This window comes from Sceloporus undulatus, chromosome 2 (assembly GCF_019175285.1).
Source record: "Sceloporus undulatus isolate JIND9_A2432 ecotype Alabama chromosome 2, SceUnd_v1.1, whole genome shotgun sequence".
In the NCBI taxonomy this organism is placed as follows: Eukaryota; Metazoa; Chordata; class Lepidosauria; order Squamata; family Phrynosomatidae; genus Sceloporus; species Sceloporus undulatus.
In genome coordinates, this window is record NC_056523.1 from 189,484,253 (window position 1) to 189,505,514 (window position 21,262).

Genomic DNA, 21,262 nt, shown 5'->3' on the forward strand with positions numbered 1-21,262 from the left:
GGAATGAGAGAGAAAAGAAAATTAAGAGAGAATTGGGAGAGAACCAACTTTCCCCTCTTGATAGAGCAAGGGGTTGTGGCATAGCCATTGATAGACCCATTGATTTTGGAATAAAGATATCTGAGTAAAACCAGAATGGTGATACTAGATGTTCTGTACAGAGGGTAAGCAGAGTCCAGAAAGAAAGGGTTTGGTTACTGCAGGTATAATTCACAAATGTTAACAGCAGCTTCAGATGTGCATATTTGTCATCTTTTCTCCTGCTATCACACTGTGGATCCATCTATTTCAGTACCATTGACTCATGGTATGGCTGCAGCTGAAGACCTCTGCCAAAGCCCTACTTCATTTTTACTTTGTTGTTGTTGTCGTGGGCCTTCAGGTTGTTTCTGACATGGTAATCCTAAAGTGAACCTGTCATAATGTTTCCTGAAGCTGAGAGTTTGTTATTTGCCCAAGGTCACCCAGTAGGTTTCCATGCCTGAGTGAAAATTTGATCGCTGGTCTCCAGAGGTGTAGACCAATGTTCAAACCACTATGCCACACTGTCTCTTACTTGCTTCCAGAAGTACTTTTAATCTGAGATGCCAGAGATGAAACCAGGACCTGTCAGCACACAAAGAATGTGTTCAAGGACTGAATTAGAGCCCCTTTCTCTGAACAATGGTCTGAGAGGCTTGGGTTGCCCCTGTTTAAGAGTCCTCTGGTTCTCTGGGAACCCTTCTCCACACAGCACATTGGCATCCTCTGAAATAGGATTCATTTGTTTTAAGGAAGGCAAAACCAGGAGTGGGAACCACAGCCAAAGTCAAATGACCAAATGACCAACAAAGCTGTGTGGCTGGCTACATAACACTAAGGACAACATTGTCACTTCACTGGGTTGCTCCAGCCTCATGTAATTCAGCCATTCTGACAACACAGTTTGGCCCAAAGAAAAGAAAATAACTTTCTGCCTAGCAATCCTTTGAGCTCCATCTTAAAACCCAATACAGCCACTAATGTCAGAGCCCCTGTTTGGAAAAGTCACAAATGAAGTCTGCATTGCTGAACAGGACTCATGGTTCAAAGCCTGCAATGCCAGGCTTCTAGGGCAGCAATGACGGCCAAGATTGGCCCCAAACATTTTGTTACCTGAAATGGAACAGCACTGGAGAAGCACTAGTGCCAGACAGGGCTGACTCGAGATATTTTGCTGCCAGACACAGAGCAGTAGACAGCTTTCTTCACTCACCCTAGTCAAAATGCATAAGACTCAAATCCAACCAAACTATTTTGGTATATGAGACAGTAAAACAACCTGTTTCAAATAATGATTGACTTGTTGCCCTTTCATGACACCCCAAATCTTTTGCCTGGGGTGCACACACTCTGCCTCCTCAGTAGTGACAGCTCCTGGCAGTGGGTTTAACTGGATGGTGGGATGTTAACAGATTATCACCCTGCAGTTACGATTATCAACCTGCAGTTAAGAAGCGTCACAAGGTAAGCTTTTGTGTGGCTAATACATGGCTGCAAGTGAGCTGTCCCCTGAATCTATGCTGAAAATCTCAGCCAAGGACCTATCCAATTTGTGCTACCAAACTAGCCAGGAATAAATATACCTTGATGGCTACACTGACAGAACCATCCACAATCCCCTTTCATCATGCTGCTACAATGCTACTTGCAAGCAGTAAGATACATTTCAGGGACCAATGCTCAAGGATGTTCTAACAAGACAGATGGATTGATCACCACAGAATAAGGCTTTTCCAGTTTCCTCTTTACACACAGAACCCCGGCGAATGACAGCTTTACTATAATAAAGGAGATGGGGAAAAAGAAGATGCAATACTAAAGAAAACCACACCAAGCATGCAGAAGTATCACTGCCAAACCTCACTCTTAAGCATGCAATGAGCTGCCAAAAAGCTCACCAGCGAGACATTGTGTATGACAATTCAGAATGTGCAGTGCAAGTGCTATTATAAAAGCTTTCCTGGACATGCAACAGACTCTAAGTGGGGTCGAGAAAGGATGGCAGTGCATTACATTGTTCACTGTAAGATAAAGGACAATGAGGATGTAATACACTGCTGCAAACACACAGGTGTAATTAACAGCACAATGTCGCTCTGAGGAAAGAAATGTGCCATAGTCGTATAAGACAATTGTGCTATACGCACACAATTTCAATAGGCATGCAGAGCACATTTCCCCCCAAAAGCACAATCATTTTGTTTTGGAATGTGCATGCGTTTCAAGCAATAGACAAAAGAGACACACCCAGCTCTGCTAAATCTAATGGAACCAAGCCATATATCACCTCCCCAAATCACAGACAATGTCCAGTATGGTGATGACAGAGGAAAACACTTCACAGAGAATAGAAAATCATACCACTGTGGAAACCGGAGGGAAAATACAATGTGCCACCATGCTGTCAGCCATCAGAGCCGCCTTTTTGACATGGACCCTCAAACGCTGCTTAGCTTGGAGGATACTGCCGAGAAGTCGAGGAACAAAAAGCAGCGGAGGCTAGTTTTAATCTTTCCCTCCTTGTTAAGCTAGCTTTCATCAGCTGAAACAGCAGCTTTGAGCTCAGGTATTCCAGGCTGATGCAAGTTCAAATCCCAGCAGGACCAATTTCTGCTTTTTCTTGGTTACTGCTAGAGAAAGGAAGACACTTTGTTGTCACCTGCAGTTGCAGCCAGTGTGCCCAGTCTCGGCACACCTTCACCTCCAATCATCTAGATCCGTTTAAGCTGCATTCCTTCCCATCAGGTTTCTGGGCAGAATCCCACTTTAAGGGATTTCCATTCTCCAGTCCTTTAAATACCCTCCCCCCCACTGCCACCCTCAAAGGTTTCATCCAGAAAACAGAATGTTCCTTTTATTTCCTGTCTCCAAATGTTACGGGGCTGAGAGACAGCAGCTGCTGCAGCCCACCCCAGAGGCGGCTGCATCTCGTAGAGAGTTGAAATTCCATATGGCGGCGTTCCAGGCATGAGAAGTTCCTTCAGATGAAATGCTTGGGGCCGTGTGTCAGGTCGGGTTCCTTGTTTGATCCAAAAGAGATGTGTGTGTGTGTTTGTATGCGCACACTCACACACTCCAGGATTCTTCTAACTCCACACCTGTTAGAAGTAGGATAGCATAATGGAGTATCCTATAAACTCTTGACAGGCCTGTCTTCTCAAAATATGCAAGTCTCTCTTGGGACCTTTCTAGACAACAATAAAGTCTCTACCCTATTTTATTATGCCAGCCTAACTCAAGATCCAGATTTGTCCCTGCATAGCATATCCATGCTTGGAAAAGTAACAATTTTGGATGTGAACTCCCAGAATGCATTAATTGTGGCTTTCCAGAAGTTGCAGTCCAAAAAAATAACTTGTACAAGCTCTGACAGACAGTGCATGCAGTTAAGGGATGGAGAACGCAATAGATTGATGGGCAGGTTACATGTCTGGTGTTGTGATGATAAAGATAACAGAAAACTAGGAAGAAGAAGAAGGGCAAGTGGAAAAAGAGGGAGAAATATTGTACCCCTTTTCTACTGCAGACTAGAATCTAAACCAATGAATTACAAGATAAGAGATTCTACCTAAACATTATGAAGAATTCTTTACTGTAAGAGCTGTTTGACTGAGAAACAAGATTGCCTTGGAGGGTGGTGGACTCTCCTTCGGAAGTCTTTAAACAGACATTGGATGAGCATCTCTCAAGAGTGCTTTAGCTGTATATTCTTACGTGGTGAGGGTTTGCATTAGATGCCCCTGTGGTCACTTCCAACTCTAGGATTCTATGATTCTACTGTAAGAAAAGGAAATAGCCTTTTTGTTGTTCTCTCTTCTTGCTGGGTGTCTTAGCAAACATATGTTAAGACAATATCAAAGAAATGAGAAGCAACACTCAAGCAAACACACTCCAAACCACCTTCACAATCACTATAGATACATTTTGATGCATCTGGTAGGGAGAAAGATAAATATCATGTTTTCCCAGCAGTAAAAGTACTGTGGTTACAGGCTTGGGAAATGTGATTTGCCTGCCACAGACGCTTGGCCAACAGATATCTGGGTTTTATGCAATAACTGTGCACTTAACTGCTTCAAAAGCATCTCCAGGGAAAAGCTCTCACTCTCCAGGAGACTGAGAGTGGTGGAAACAAAGTGGTTGTATGAAAAACAGACACTCACAAAGATGACCTTCTGTTTCCTACTGTGAAAGAAAACACAACTACTGAAAAAGAAGATAGAAAAAAGACACAATAATGTTGCATCTGATCTATACTTATCTATGCCAACACAATTCTCTCCCCTCTCCAAAAAACGTATACGTGTCAATAAAATACAATGTGTGGGAGAGAAAGATTTCTTTAGCATACATATTTTTATGTTTTCCAGTTTTTTTTAATGTGACCAAAGATAATTATGTTTATTTTATAAAAAAAATTGCATGGTACATTTCTGTTGAGAAATAAGATCAGTAAAACGTTGACACTGCTGCATGATTAGGAGCAAAAAAGACAAGTAAACATTAGGAAAAGATGAAAGGGATAGATAGCAAGGCTGTGATGTTTATTAGACTATTAATTGGTTATAAAGGTGTGTCCCTCATTTAACAGACAGCTTTAAATGTATTTATTTCTCTTATCAGGATGCTTATGAAAACAGCAGATGGAAAGATAATTCTATTAAAAGAAGCATTTTCCTTTCCCTCATTTATAGGAGTGATTGTCTGTTCTATTATACCTGCTATGACAACATACAGATTCTACAACAAAGAAGGATCACTGCTTAGTTCAGAAAAAATATTTTCACTCATGCACAAATGTATACAACTGATCAATTAAATTCAAAGATATAGCTGTGTTAATCTGGAAAATCCGTATGCAAAGGGATCTTGTAGCACCTTGGAGACTAACTGAAAGAAGTTGATGGCAAGACCTTTTCTTGCATGGGAAGTAAATTCATGTCTATGAAAGCTCAGGCTACCAGCTTTTTTCTTTCAGTTAGTCTCAAAGGTGATACAAGATCCCTTTGCATACTGATCAATGAAATGTTTATGCTTAACCATACAAATTCAGAGACTGAAATATCTTTAAATTGAGGTGGCAGTATAAGCCAAGGTTCACACAAGGAAAGACCTCCACCTTGGAAATGACTTTTGGAGAGAAAATGACATAAGTTGCATCTATCACACTTTATGAATACACAAATATGTATCTATTCTCTGTGTGTATGTGTCTTCCAAGTTGTTTGACAATCTATGGTACCCCCATGAGTTTCATAGATTTTCATAGGCAAGGAATACTCAAGAACTGATTTTGCCATTTCCTTACTCTGAAATATAGCCTACAGCATTTGGAATTCATTGATAGTCTCCCATTCAAGTACTAACCAGGGCTGACCCTGCTTAGCTTTCAAGTCACACAGGATTGATTGTCTATCTGTTCTTCCTATCAGGAAACTATCACCAAACAACAGCTTTCTTCCAGGCATACATCAGGTTGCAATCTACAGTGTATGCAAATGGATGCACCATGAATACACCGGATTCACCCATGTATGGATATTTGCTCCGTATGAAGCAACCTGATGAAAATTCTGGCACAGATGTGTGCACACATGTACACATGCACACCAAACCTCACATTTTTTTTCATTCTCAGTTATATACACACCCACAATGTTCTACTCATAATCACTTATTGCAGGTACTAAAATAAGGATGAGACTGGTAGGGGGGAGTATCTTAAACTGGTGCCTTAAACTCTTTTTCATGGTCAATCATTTCAAATATTTCATTAAGGCAAGTATGCCATTGTGTGGCTCTGTATAGACCCTCCAGGCTACATATGGTACTTCATGACATTTTCTGTCATTTAGTAACGACGACAACAACAACAAACATATTTGTTATCACTGCATCATTTGTTAGCTAAGGTAGGTGTGGAGTGGGCTTGCAACTGCAGCCATGTAGAAGTGAGAGCAAATCTAGTGACAAGGTATTTTTTCCCTTTGGCTTTGTCCAAGAATTTCAGGTGTCTCAAAACAAGCAGTCACTGGGATAAAAAAAAAACCAACTAGTTTGCCTAATGGGAACGACACTGGTTCAAATTCTCTGTTACAAATCTCATTAGGTGATGTTGGCTTCACAACAGAGACACTTTACAGAATGGCTGTTTCCCCTTCAGCTTCTTAGGAGAAGGGCAGGATAAACTTAATAATTTAATAATTCATTCCTAAAAAAAAAGTCCATGCCATTTCACAATTATTTCACAACTAGTTATCCAATATATTCTTTTCTAACAAATATTAGCTACCCATCAACAAGCTTGACATGTCTTTGCTTTCCTTGTAATGTTAAGGTTTCAAAAATGCAATCTGATGAATGCCTACTGAGAAGTCCCACTCTTTCCAATGAAGCTTACTCAGTAGACTGTCCTGTAAGCACTCTGAGAGGCTTTGTAGCTGAAGAGTGGTGTATAAATACTCTAAATAGATAGTAAATAAAATAAATACTGTACTACTCTCCAAAATCCAACCATCTGAGGTCGGTCAGTGTGGAGAGGGCAGTCTTATTAGGCTTTTCAGCTCAGCAGATAGATTAGCTAGCTAGCTAGCTATAGATACAGATATATATTGGCTATGTCAACTTTAAGGCTGGCATTTTTGGGGAGCTCAAAGAGGAGGTGTCACTCTCTCTTTCTGAACAGATGCGTGCCAGCAATTCCAAAGCTACATCTACTCAGGAAACATCCAGGCTTGGGATAATGGTATCTTGTGGCTTCCACTTTAGGTTTTAGATTGAACTCTAAAGAAGTTATCAAAAATGTTCAATTCTACCCTCAAAACAAATTTTGCATCTTGGACACCTCCTTTAAAGTCTAGACTCAAACTACAGTCGGCCCTCCTTATCCACAGATTTTTTTATCCATGGATTCAAGCATCCACGGCTTGAAAATCTTCAGAAAAAGTATAAATTCCAAATAGCAAACCTTGATTTTCCATTTGATATAAGGAATACCATTTTGCTTTGGCATTATATTTGATGGGACTTGAGCATCCACGGATTTTGTTATCCACGGGGGATCCTGGATAAGAAGGTCCCACTGTATTGTAGATGCAATGGCCACATAGACATAAGTGTCACCAGCCACTACTGGTTTGAGGCCTACCAACAGTGGAAATAGCACCAGTAGAAAGCTCTGTGAGCGTACTGAGAGAGACTCACCAATGGATCACCTCCAGCATTAATATTGTGCTATAAATTATTATGTATGAATATATGTGCCTTCAAGTCTCCTGACGTCTCATGGTGACCCCATGACTTTCACAGAATTTTCTTAGGCAGGGAATATTCAGAAGTGGTTTTGCCAGTTTTCTCCTCTGAAATACAGTGGACCCTTGTTATCCACTGGGGTTTGGTTCCAAGATCCCCCATGGATAACAAATCCATGGATGCTCAAGTCCCATTAAATATAATGACATAGCAAAATGGTGTCCCTTATAAAAAATGGAAAATCAAGGTTAGATATTTGAAATTTATACTTTTTTTAACCTTTTCAAATCGTGTATGCTTGAATCCGTGTATAAAAAATCCATGTATAAGAAGGGTCGACAGTATAACCTAAAGTGGCTGTCTACCCAGGGCTGACCCTGTGTAGCTTCCATAATCAAATGGGATCTGGCATCACCACCACCACTGCTATTGGTCATTATGTGACCAATATTTCACAGGTCAATTAACCAAATCCTTTTCACACAAAAAAAAGAAGGGGGAAGATGGCATCTAGCCACAAGTTAAGACTGATTTACTTTAGCATGAAGTTTTGTGAGTTTCAATCAACTTCTTCAGATACACTGACAATTTAAGCACAATTACACAGTTGTGGGGATGGGACCAGGGTGTAATGGGATACAGAAAGCTTCAAAGTGTGACTCCAGCCATAAACTTTCAAAGAACTAGGTAATATGATATAGGTCTGTGAAGCAACTGGCCTGTTAGGCTTGAAGTCTCAAAGCAATATATTCTGTTTACATGAAAGTCAGTTCCCTTCTCTTTTTGTTACATATACCACTGTAATGAGAACCCATATTTTAATATATGTAGTCTGCTAATGAACCATTATGTCTGTTCATACCTCTGTTGACAGATTGAAATTCTAAGCTCTCTAACACCAAATCCTAGGTTTTTTTACTACGTTTTCATTACCTTGGATCTCTTTTACACTACATTATAGCACTTTGATAACATTTTAATTGCCATAGCTACATCCTAAAAAGTCTTGGAATTTATAGACTGTTGCATCACTAGAGCTCCCTGGCAGAAATGGATATGTACCGTACTTCACAGAACTACAGATCATAGAGTTCAATAGGATGGAGTCATGGCAGTTAGACTGGGATCAAAGTGGTAAAACGTGTAGTGTGGATTGTGGAAGATATCCAGTTCCCAATCCTGTAAAGAGGCTATATAAAGAGTAATATGGCTTTTCTCCTCACCTTTCTCTGAAAGCAATCACAAGGACTGTGATTAAAAATAATAATCAAATTCTACACCAATTTGACACAAATTCTGAGATACCTACAACCCACCTAAATTATGCAAGTTAAACCAGAGAAGGGGGCAAGGCGATTAGTAAGCAGAGCATGGAAGTTGAGTGTCACAAATAGCATTTACTAGTTACAAATGGCATTTATGTAGGATTTTTTTTCTACAACAGTAGGAGGTCAGCTTTCAAAAAATAACATAATGAAAGGGAACAAAATTATACTCATTGTATAACAATGTTTTCTAGTTATTTTTAAAAGTGACATTAAAAAGACAGTATGACAGGACTTTTCCAGGTTTTATACCACTCAAGCAATAAAAGGTATCAGAAATTTAACAAGTTACTTTTTAAATATTGCAATGAAGAATAACAGATTATTTTTCAAACACTACAATGAGTAATGGGAAAAATTACTTTTAAAAAGTACCTTCCAAGTACCATGTACAGAGCACTGATGCCTCATACAAACACACCCGTAACGGAAAATTTTATTCAACCACTCCTGTGGCTTCAGAGATTTCAGCTGGCATTACCAAAACACTTTAACAATATACAGTACTCATAAACACAAGGACTAGAAAATTGCTTCCCTTCCCCTACTGTTATGCACAAAAGCTAGGATACTTAGGAAGCCACACCTAATACCACATTCTGCATATTCTCTCCATCACTTCTGCTAAACCTTGGCATGCTTAAACATCAGATTCATCCATGAATGACTACAAGACCTCTGCATTCTGTCAATGAAGTAGAAGACCCAGTTGTGCCACAGCCACATGGGAAGCCTGTGGACTGGCCAGACTGGCCACATAGACAGGCAATCTTTTCAGTACACTGACTGCAAAAGTGAGGGATTTGTATCACTCATTTCACTACATGGCCAGAAACTAACAGATTACTTTCTCCCTACATCAGGGGAAGAAACCACAGGGCCTATTGGCCACATGTAAACCACTGGATGACTTTGGGCAAGTCACATGCTCTCAGCCTCAGAGGAAGGCAATGGTAAACCTGCTCTTAAAAATTCTTGCAACAATAACAACAAGAGGGGCATCACTAAGGAGGTGCTGGTATGCAGGCTGAACAGTGTGCAATCCTTAGGGTTGGTGACACTACTGCTCCCCAAATGTCTGCCTTTGGGTGAAGGCCATAGCCCATTTCTGCCCAAAGGCAGACATTTGGGGAGCAGTGGTATCATCTCCCCTTAGGGTTTCAACCGGTTCACCCTGGATCTCAGCACTCTGTGACACCCCATTGTTGTTGGTTGTTGTTGTTCTGTGTCTTCAAGTCGTTTCTGACTTATGGTGACCCTAAGGTATCCTATCATGGGATCTTCTTGGCAAGTTCTTTGGGGAGCAGTGATGTCACCTCCCCATAGGGTTTCATTTGGTTCAGCCTATAGCCAGTCTGACATCTCTTTAAAACCTGGAGCTCAGAAGAATAGGACGACCCTGAATAGATGGACAAAGGAGAGGCCTAATTTTTTTTCTTGTTCTTTAAAATTTTTCTTTAAAAACATCACATCTTGCCAAATTTCACATGAAACTACATAAATGCAAATATATTTAGGCTGTGTTTATGATATTCTAATTTACAGGTATAATTTTAATTCTGATAATTGTTTAAGCCACAACTATTGCCATTACATGCAGTGATATATGGGAATTACAATTTATGAGCAATATCAGTACAAAAAAATATTACTAAGGATTTTGTATAGTGTGCTAAGGCTAAGGGAAGAGGTCAGTGGAGAGGTGACACCATGAGTTATCACACCAGGTGATGCCAACCCTAGTGACACCACTGTTTCCAGGCCTTTTTGGTGGCACTTGCCAGGTTTCCTTTTGGAATTTGTTGCAGCAAGAAAAAACAACTCCCTTTAAAAACATAAATGTACACAGAGCTGGTTTGTTTTTAAGGATAACTGGACTTCCCGGAGGTATCTGAGAGCATAAAATTATAATTAAAAACAGGAATCAACCCCCCCACACACACACACACAGACATCACGTCTAGTTTATATGTTTTTAAAGTATTTGTTTTGTCGCTGCCACCACAAAGGCAGTAAAACTCAGCAGGAGAAGTCGCCTTGTCTGTGCCTTATAGGGCTGCAGCTACTCTATTGTGGAAAGCTGACAATGAAAAGGGTTGTCCCCTGACATGTGGCCATGGACCATTTGTAGACACCCTGCAAAAAGGGACCCTTTTACATGTCTGTAACTGAGATTAAAGATGCAGCTGTTCCAGATTAACTAATGCAGGACAAAAGGTTGTGATCTTGTGTGAGTTCCAACAGCTGTAAAAGGAAGGAGCTGAATTGGAAAAAAGAGGAGACCTATTTTATGGCTGCCCTGGCAGTGCCATGCTTTAGAAATTCCAGTCTTTACCCACATCCCTTTCTTCCCTGTATGACCCAGTTGTGGATCACTTCTTCTAGTTATAGTGCCTTCCTGAATTGCCTCATACATTCTGGAATTCAAGAAAGGGAAAAATGTGCTCACATAATGAAGACTGGTATTGTGGGTAATGGAACCAGGCCTACAGTTCCCAGCCTATAGAGAGGGAGTGATGGTGGTTGATGTTCTTCACACAAGCTCCAGGGATATCTGGCAAAAGCTGCAGGAAAGCCTCAGAGGAATGGGAACCTGGGGAAAGATGGCCTATATATGGATCTCAGAAAGGGGTCCTGACATCTTCCCCCAAGCCCTTTTTAACCCTGGTGGAAGAGAGTTGTTTTGTGCCTTCAGGTCAACTTCAAATGTAGTGACTCTACTCTAACCTAGAATTTTCTTGGCAAATATTTATTTGGGGGTGGTAGTGGTGGTAGTTTGCTATTGCCTGCAAGGCTGAGAGAGTGTGACTTGTCCAAGGTCACCATGGCTGAGCAAAGATTAAAACCCAGCTCTCCCCGAGTCCTAATTCAACACTTAAAACAGTATGCAATTTTGCCTCTGGAGGGAAAGCAAGATATAAACAAAGTTAATAATAGTAATGATAACAAAAATGATAACAACCAATACCATCACAACCTCATTGTCCCCAGATGGGTCAGGGCACAACTCCCACTCTCTCTACCCACAATGCCAGTGGCCATGCAGGTTTGGGATGATGGGTGTTAGAGTTCATACATAATTCCAGCAAAGCTGGTATACCTGCGAGAACAGTATGTGGGGAGTAGACAGAAGGGTATTAGAAGTTTCCAACTGGTCTACAAAACCTATGAAGGGTGACAGTGAGAGATTTTTCCCATTTGGAACAGTTCAAGTAAACTGAGATTGTGAATGGAAAAAGGGGACTTTAGGGTACTTGGATAGGGGATGCCCTAGTGAATATTTGAGAGGATATTTGGCAGGGAAACTAGACTTTCTTGGCAAGGCCTCTACTGAGTGAGGGAGATCTCAAGAGGACAGCTGGAGAAACATGTCCAGGATCACAAATGTAGAAGCACTACTGGCCAGTAAGTGGCCATCTGTAAAATAGAGAATGAGATCTGGGTCAGTTCAGTGGCCTGTCTTTTGAGAGCATGAGAAGACAACCTGTAAATTGGATTTGGCTGTTGCCTAGAGAGGTAGGTAACAGCAGCTATCCGTGTGTGAGAGGGGGGTCCCCCCAAACAAATGCTGGTGCAGCATTTCAGATGTCCTAGCTGAAAAATGTGGAGTGGATATCGTCTGCAAGGGATGGCCGCATTGAGTAGTAGAATCTGACACCTTGGGTAAAGGTAAGAGCATCTGGGGCAGTCTTCACTGCCAGGGATTGAAGGAGATCCTACTGAATGAATGGTGGGAGGGCAGGGTGTGTGTGTGTGTGTGTGTGAGTGTGAGGCAGAGAAAGAAGCATTATTTGGGGAGACACTTCTGAACAAAGGCAAGAGTGGGGGACCTGGGATGGCGCCTTCCCCTTTTGGCTTAGGAGCAGCAATATTGGTGATCCTTGGTTTGGAATGGGTTGCTTCTTGGCAAGGTGGGTGTTACCCGGGGGGGGGGGAGATAATTTGGGAGACAGGGGTTGCCAGCCAACAAGGGCCAAAAGGCGGCATTTCTACAGCGCGGAAGAGGAAAAGGAAACCTATTGAGTGCTGATTGTGTGTGTGAGCTGGGAAGGGTAGGTGAGTCCCTCCTAGGGTGACCAGATGTCCTAATCCCAAAGTGAGATGTAGGACATTCAAGGAAAAGGGAGTAGGGCGTGCGTGACCAAATAAAAGAGATGGAGAGGTAAGAGCAACTATCTGGGCATCTGTATGTGAGGGGATGCAAAGAAGAGTGGACACTGTGCCGCCTGGGATGGCCACATTCAGTGGCAAATTGAGCAGCTTCCTGGGTAGGGAGGGAACTCCAACTAAAAACACTCATGGCAATGTAAACCCTTGCTCCAGATGGAGGACATGTGGGGATTCCTCCTGGGCAGACAGGCGTGGAAGTGGAGGATGTGTCTTGGAAAAGGAAGATGCCTGTCACTGTGGTGGAAATATTCCCTGTCATAAGAAAAAGCAGCCAACCCTGGCCACAGAGGGGGAGGCAGGAGAGAAGGGCAAGGGCAGAAGAGGTGCAGGGCTGGGGTCTTGGCAAAAGAGGGTGCACTCACCAGTGCAGGAGCTTGTGATGCAGCTGCCCCGGGCGGCGCTCGGATGAGCATTGCAGGCACCACATGGCTGCTTTGGGGGGCTCTCTTCCCAGCCCAGGACCCCCAAAGCCAGGAACTGGAGGGGGGATCCTGGCTGCTGCCTGCTTGGCTGGCTCTCAGCCCCCCCAGAGGCTAGTCCTCTGAGCCCCTCAGATGCCCAGGCGCCGGCGCAGCATCTCCATCCCTCCTGCCCTCCCTCCTTCTCCATCCAGGCAAAGCAAAGGAGGAGCCCAGAGGAGCAGGGGCCGCCTTCCTCAGCCCTTCTCGCCACCCAGGCCCTCCTTTTCCAGGACATGTCCTCTTTTTCCAGGACGTGTTCTCCATTCCCACTTTTCTACCCAGGAAGAATGCCCCAAACGTCCTCCATTTGCAGCAGGGCTTAAGAAGCACTCATTTGCATTTCGAGTCAGTCTTTGGAGCTTTTCTTTTGCAATTTGCATTTTTTCCTGACTGTCCTACATCTGCCGGTGCCTTGTCCTCCTTTGCGGTGAGGACATCTGGACACCCTGTTTGTGGGCTTACCAGACACCCTCCTTTCTCCAGCACCTGTCCTACATTTCAGCCTCCTGTCCAGGAGGCATTTCATGGCAGGAATTTACAGGAGTGTTTTCAGCTTTTGTTTGGTCATGTCCTACTACATTCTTCTTGGATGTCCTACATCTGGTGGTATGTCCTCCTTTGTGCTTACAACATCTGGCCACCCTGTTTGTGGGGCTTTCAGACATCCTCCTTTCCCCCTGACCTGTCCTACATTTCAGCCTTCTGTCCAGGAGGGATTTCAAAACGTCCTCCATTTGGAGCATGCATTTACATTTCTAGGAGTCTTGACCCAATACAAACACTCAACACTCCTAGAAATGTAAATGCATGCTTCCTAAGTCCTGCTCAAAATGGAGGACGTTTTGGGAATGCCTCCTGAACAGAAGGTGGAAATGGAGGGCACATCCTGGAAAAGGAGGACTTCTGCTCAGCCTGCCCACAAAGTGATTGCCCACCCTCTGTCCTCAGCCACAGTCTCAGGGACCAGTTTCGTGCCCACCAATTTTGTGGTGAGAGGTGGAAAAAGGGGTAGTTTTTGTTGTTGTACGCCGCCAAGTCCTTTCTGATATATGGAGACCCTAAGGCAAATCTAAGATAGTTTATCACACGAAGGAGATTGGGAGTTTATCCAATGAACATCCCAGAAAAAATGCATAGTTACACAAAATGTTTTCATACAACGTTGCACAAAACCTGTCAGTAAAGTGGTTACAAAGAAGCATTAACGTGCACCTTTTTACTTTTGGGATTTCAGTGACAATGCATTTCCAATTTCACTTTATTTGCGCAATTGCGTGTGATAATCATTACTTGCCATTTTCGCTTTATCTGTGGGATCCTTTAAATGCGCTTTAATCTCTAACACCAAAATTAGCCCCAGTGTGATAAATGCCATAAGTTTTTCTTGGCACATTTCTTTAGAGAGTATTTGCCATGGCTGTCTCTGAGGCTGAGACAGTGTGACTTGCCCTAGGTCACCCAGTGGGTTTTCATGGCTGAGCAAAGATTTGAACATGGTGTCCAGAGTGATAGTCTAACACTCAAACCACTATGCTAGCTGACTCATATATTTGTTGTTGGGTGCCTTCAAGTCCTTTCCAACTACAGTGAGCCTAAGGCGAATTTATCATGGGGTTTTCCTGGCAGGTTTCTTCAGAGGCAGTTTGCCATGGCCATTCTCTGAGGCTTGAGAGAGTGTGACTTGCCCAAGTCATGGCTGAGCAAAGATTTGAATCCTGGTCTTCAGAGTCTCAGTCCAATGCTCCAATTTCTGCAGTGTGTGCATTGTTTTACCCCCATACCCACTCTGGCACAATCGCTTTGTACATATCTGGAGCACATCAGAAACCTTCACATATTCCAGAAATACTCCTACTCTCAATACAGCTAACTTGGGATGTAGCCACACTGTAGAATTGAAACAGTTCGACACTACTTTAAATGCCATGACTTTATGCTACAAAACTCTGGGATTTGTAGTCTGGTGAGGTATTCAGCCTGGTCTCTCAGAGAGCTCTGGTGCCTAATGAAACTACAAATCTCAGGATTCTGCAGGACAGAGTTCTTGCTGTTAAAGTGGTGTCAAACTGCTTCAATTCTGCATTGTGGATTCGCCCTATGTGGAAGAAACTGAGCTAATGGTGAAAGCAAGAGTGAGCAAAGTGTGGCCTCTGAGTTGCAGGTGATTCTTGAGGCCCCCACACACATTTCCAGAATTTCTTAAAAGGTAAGATATCAATGAAGTCTTTATACATTCCATTCTGAGATTTAGCTCCTAGTAAAACCCTAGGAAATTCATGGGGTCATCATAGGTTATCCATGGGTCATCATAAGCCTTGAAAGAACACACACACTGTGTCAGAACAGAAGACACCAGGTCCAGTATGAGGAGCTAAGCAGGGCCCTACCTAGATGGGAGACCATTAAATATACCCACAGGTATCCCTCAACTATTTGAGGCCAAAGATTTGGATTGTAAGCCTGAGGGTAGGGAACTGTCTAATTAACAATTTACAAGCCACTCTAAGGACTTTATCACACGGGAGGCAAGCATCATTAAATCCCATCAATATCACACAATAATAGGTTGATTTTCACGTGACTTGCTATTATCACGTAATTATTCTGTGAATAAAGCAGCAAAATCGTGCCGTGATTAAAAAGTGGTGTGGTTTTGCTGCTTTGTTCACATGATAATAGCGCAATAATTGCAACATCGTGTGAATATAAACCTGTTGTTGCAAAATATTGATGAGATTTAATTCCAATTTAATGCTGTTTGCCTCCCATGTGATAAAGTCCCAATAAATAAATGGAATTAAATTAAAATAGAGGCACTGGGTCACCTTTCATCATACAACATCTGTGTGCTGGGAAGTCCTCATCTATTTAATGGCAGCCACATTTTTTCTCATTTTGTACATGTGTGTGTTTGTATGTGTGAAATTGCATGCCCCAAGTCAGCACAGTAGTACAGATATTCTGAGCTTCTCTCATTTCTTAATTTGACTGATTGGTTGCACTTTTAGAGCAGCCAAAATCAGAGGTCTCTATGTGGTGCGCAAGAATGCTACCCAAAATGGTGCTCCATGGACCACTGCTTGCTCACAAACCATCAGGGAATGGTCCCTGGGGGTTTTCCAGGGAGGGAGGAAAAAGAAAGAAAGAAAGTTGTTGCCAGTAGGCACTGGTCCCTGGCACATTATTTTAAAAAATGCTAGTTCCCCCACATCAGACAGCTTGAGGAGCACTGGTGTACAATACATTAGAAATATAAAGCACACATAGCAAATAAAAACAGGACGTCATGGCCTCAGTCCAGTTGTCAGTCCCAGTTAGAGTAAGTCAACCCTTAATGTAAATCCCACTGATTTCTTGGCTGTACTCTAGTTATGACTCGCATGTGGATTCAGGCCAGAAAAACCCACAGCAAATAGTAGAAACCCTCTAGGTCACAAATCCAAAGCCAAAGCTATAAACAAAACAGAAGAGTGTTATATCTTAATGTGCTGAATAAAACAAAAATGATTCTTAAAATGCCGGGGCGAATAAAGAGGTCTTCATTTACACAGAGACCACAATATATAGGCAGGCCTCTCTGGAACAGGCATATCCCATTTTCAGTTCAACAATTTGGATGAGACTAACAGCCTGATACCCTGAAGGTTTGTTTGCTCAGTCACTCAAGTTAACACAGAAAAGGTTGATAACGGAAGCCTTGGGAGACCAGGGAATTAACTGGGGGAGCAAAGGAAGCAAACTACACTATTTTTCCTTCAGTACTCAGTCCCTGAGAGCCAGCATGGTGTTTGAACATTGGATTACAACTCTGGAGACCAGGGTTTGAATCCCCACTCGGCCATGGAAACCCACTGGGTGACCCTGGGCAAATCACACTGTTTCAGCCACAGAGAAAGGACATGGCACACTTCCTCTGAACAATTCTTGCCATGAACAATGTGTGATAGGGTCCCCTTTGGGTTACTTTAAGTTGGAAACAACTTGAAGGCATACAAAAACAACAACAGCACTGACTTACTTAGTCAAGTGAGTGGTCTGGAGCAATTGCACAAATAGTATTATTAATAATCGGGTCCAGGGGACTGAGAAAAGAATTCAAGACCAGAAACAGTCTTACAGTTGAAACATCAAGCAATTTATTTGATGTGTGCATATTTCAAGTTTTTTTTTCCTTCAAGGAAGAAAAGAAGGAAATTGTGACCCTGTCCCTTCCTTTTCCAGTAACTGGCTCCAAAGCAAATAAATAAATATCTCTAGTAGCTATTTCCCCCTCTTTGCCTGGCAATCTATCCCAGTTGCTTACTGTCAACATCTGGTTTTTGTGGGCCTCTGAGTACTGAGATTCAATGTGATCATCACAGCTAACTGCCAGTGACAGACCTGTTCTCTATGGCTGCATCTACACTGCAGAAATAATACGGTTTGACACCACTTTAAGCGCCATGGCTCAATGCTATGGAATTCTAGGGATTGTAGTTTGTTGTGGCACCAGAATAAAGGTACCGCAACAAACTATAGTTTCCAGAATTCTGTAGCATTGAGGCATGGCAGTTAAAATTGTGTCAAACCGGATTATTTCTGCAGTGTGGATGAGCTGCTCTGAGCCCATGGGTTGCTCTGAGCTCTTTTTCTAAAACAACTTAGAATGCTTCCTAAAATGAGGCCTGCCAAATTCTTCTGCTGTAAATTATGACCCCCCCACAACTTTTCACGGCAGGCAGAATATGTTGTGTCAGTGTGGCATAGTAGTGGTTTGAGTGTTGGCCTATGACTCTGGAGACCAGGGTTTGACTCCCAGTTCAGCCATGAAACCCACTGGGTGACTTTGAACAAGTCACACTCTCTTAGCCTCGGGGAAGGCAATGGCAAACCTCTCCTGAACAAATCTTGCCAAGAAAAACCCATGATAGGTTTGTCCTAGGGTCGGCATAAGTCAGAAACAACTTGAAGGCACACAACAGCAACAAATACGCTGTGCATGCATACTCCAGGACAGGCCCAAAGTGTTTTGCCACCTGCTGCAAAGGACAAAATGGCACCTTCCATTCCACATAGAGGAGCTAACCAGACTGCAAGCTGAATCCTACTTTAGTTCCGGTTGGGAACAGGACATTTTTCACTGGACTTGAAGCATGAAGCTATTTATGGGTTGGTGTGGCACCTAGCACTCTGTCCTCTTCTGTGTTCTTCATTCCATCCAAGCTTTTGCGAACCTGAGGAAGCTTTCTTGTCCTAATGGTAGGTCAGGGTCTGGTATGTCTGGCCATTTTCCATTACTACCAACCATGGCCAATGGTATGGCCAGACAAAGGACTATGTATCTGAGCATAGAGTTTTAAAATCTAGAAAAACAAAAACAGTACACATTTTCATTGAAGTACTATTAAGAGATTTTTATTACAAATGCAGGCAAAAATTCAAATCAAGAAACTGATTTTTAAAAAAATGTGGATGAAATTACATTGACCAGAAAGGCAACAGCACCAGAGAGAGGTTTGTTTCAGGAAGTGGCCTAGTAATAATAATGCTTCCGCAGTAGACAATTACTGGGTAACTGATCTGCATACTGATATATTGCAGTGGTGAGTCTATTGCTCAGTATTGTAGTCTGGTACACCTTCAGTGTTACCTTTCTGGTGAGTGTCATTTTGTCCACATGATTATTTTTTTAAAATCAGACTCTTCATTTGAGTTTTTGCCTGCATTAATTTAAAAAAAAATTCTTTCAATAGCACTTCAGGGAAAATGTATTTCAGTACAAATTACACATCTTCTAACAGTCAATTCCATGTCAGTTATGAGTCATGCAAAATAGTACTGTACTTGCTTCCTTTTGTCCTTCCTGAATATACCACTTATCAGTTTATTTTGCTGGTGATGGAAGAGTCCCGCTGCTCCGAGAGAACACAAAAAATGTATTTTTATCCACTTTTACCATACCACTCATAATTATAACCTATCACATACTCCAGACACTGGTATTTAGTCTCTTAATTTGCAGTGAACTATATATTTATTTAAAAATGTTTATGTACAGTTGGATCCAAAAATTTCAAAGCCATTTATGTACACAAAAGATATACAACAATCACAACATACACAAATTAATACAAATTTCTGATGAGGCTTTTGAAATAGATGTCAGGATGGACTAAACAAGGAAGGCTTGCATAAATGAATATATTTAAACAGAACGGCAGAGAAGACTGGCATATGTATAAATACCCTTCCACCAGGCATGCATCTGTATCTGATACATGAAGAGACAATTCACAAACAAACACAGGTGTATAGAAACAGACAGATACATAGGTAAAAGTACACAAACAGCTAGTGTTTGTGTATGTCTATGTGCATACATGCATATATTTACACATGTATACATTCTCATGTACTATATGCAAATGCCATTATAAAAGGCACTCACATAGTCTACCAAATACTGTTCAAATAACACAGATGAATTTTCATCAACTCCATCCTGTATGGCCAGTAGTCAAAGATGATGGACGCTGCAGTTCAAGGAACAAGATTTAGGAAGTTCTTTAAATGTAGAACCATACAATAGAACATACAATAGAAACACTGACCCACAACTACAAAGAACATGGAGGTAACAGAGGGAAAAATGCAAACATGGTGGGTCCTTCATATCTGCTGGATATTCCGGTATGCAAAAATCCATGGATGCTAAATACAGTGGCATAGTAAAATGGTGTCACTTATATCAAATGGCAAAAGTGGGCTGTTGTTTTTTAAGTAACTGTGGATGGTTGAATCCGTGGATAAGGAATGTGTGCATACTGTACATCTGTGACTGTAATCAGATGGAATAGGTCCATAAAATTACTTATTTACATACTTTGCATTTAGGAAGAAGAGTGAAGATTATTGAACTAAAAAAGTGACCATCATGCTATCAGAATTACATTTATATGTATGCTGAAATTTGCAAAGTAGGTTAAGTATAACATTTGACTCCAAAAAAAGAAAACATATTAAAAGGAGAGGACCAGTCTAAAAGAAGCATATCTATATCCTGTAGAGGACCTAAGACAACACCTATTTTCAGACTGTTATTCTGAATTTGAGAAACTGCAGCAAGAATAAATGCTAGAACTTACTGACAAATTGCTGACAAGCAAATAATTGGGTCCACATGGAATACGTACATACGTTAAGGAACTTTGCTGTGCGCATTTAAGGTCTAATCTACACCACTTTAATTGCTTTGGCTCAGTGCTATGGAATTCTGGGATTTGTAGTTTTGTAAGATATTAGCTTTCTCTGTCAGAGAGCTCTGGTGCCACGTCCAATTATAAAGATTGTATGTACAGCGCTGTGTAAATTTACAGCGCTTTATAAATAAAGGTTAATAATAATAATAATAAGAAGAAGAAGAACAACAACAACAAACTACAAACCCCAGGATTCCATAAGATGGAGCCATGACAATTAAAACGATGTTAAACTGCATTAATTCTTTTTTATAATTTATGGTGACCCTATGCCATGAATAAAATCATTAAACATTTGGGAGGATCAGTTTTGCTGTAGAAGAATCAACATAACTTTTGCAAGGATAAATCTTGTCTCACTAATATTTGCAATTATCAATAAACATCTAAACCCAAATATCCTAAAGGCACCAGGTCCCATCTGATGTTGGAAACTATATAAGGTCAGTCCTAGTTAGTGCTTGGATGAGTGATCACTAATGAATATTACACTGTAGGTGCTTTAGGCTGTATTTCAGCGGAAGGAACTGACAAAACCACTTCTGAGCATTCTTTGCTTAAGAAAACCCTGTGAAACTCATGGAAGTGTCTTAAGTCAACAGGAAACTTGAAGATGCATATATACACATATCAGTAAGCATGTAGATAAGCATAATGATGGTTTCCTAGAATAGACAGACAACAGATCCTGTCTGATCTTGGAAGCTAAGCAGTCAGCCCTGGTTAGTATTTGGATGGGAGCCTGTCAATGAACATTAGGTGCTGTAAGCTATATTTCAGAGGAAGAAAGTGGCAA

General features: G+C 41.6%; 1 protein-coding gene across 4 annotated transcripts in view; it reads right to left on the reverse strand.

Annotated features, from left to right (window-relative positions):
- IQSEC2 (IQ motif and Sec7 domain ArfGEF 2) overlaps positions 1-21,262 on the reverse strand; it is a 230,203-nt gene that overhangs the window by 53,233 nt on the left and 155,708 nt on the right. The window contains exon 1 of one of the 4 annotated variants that reach the window (XM_042452404.1): positions 13,130-13,276. The exons of the other annotated variants lie outside the window; for them this stretch is intronic. Coding sequence (XP_042308338.1) covers positions 13,130-13,194 — 65 coding nt within the window. The 5' untranslated portion in view covers positions 13,195-13,276. Of the gene's footprint in view, positions 1-13,129; positions 13,277-21,262 lie in introns of those variants that run through there. 4 annotated transcript variants of the gene reach the window in all.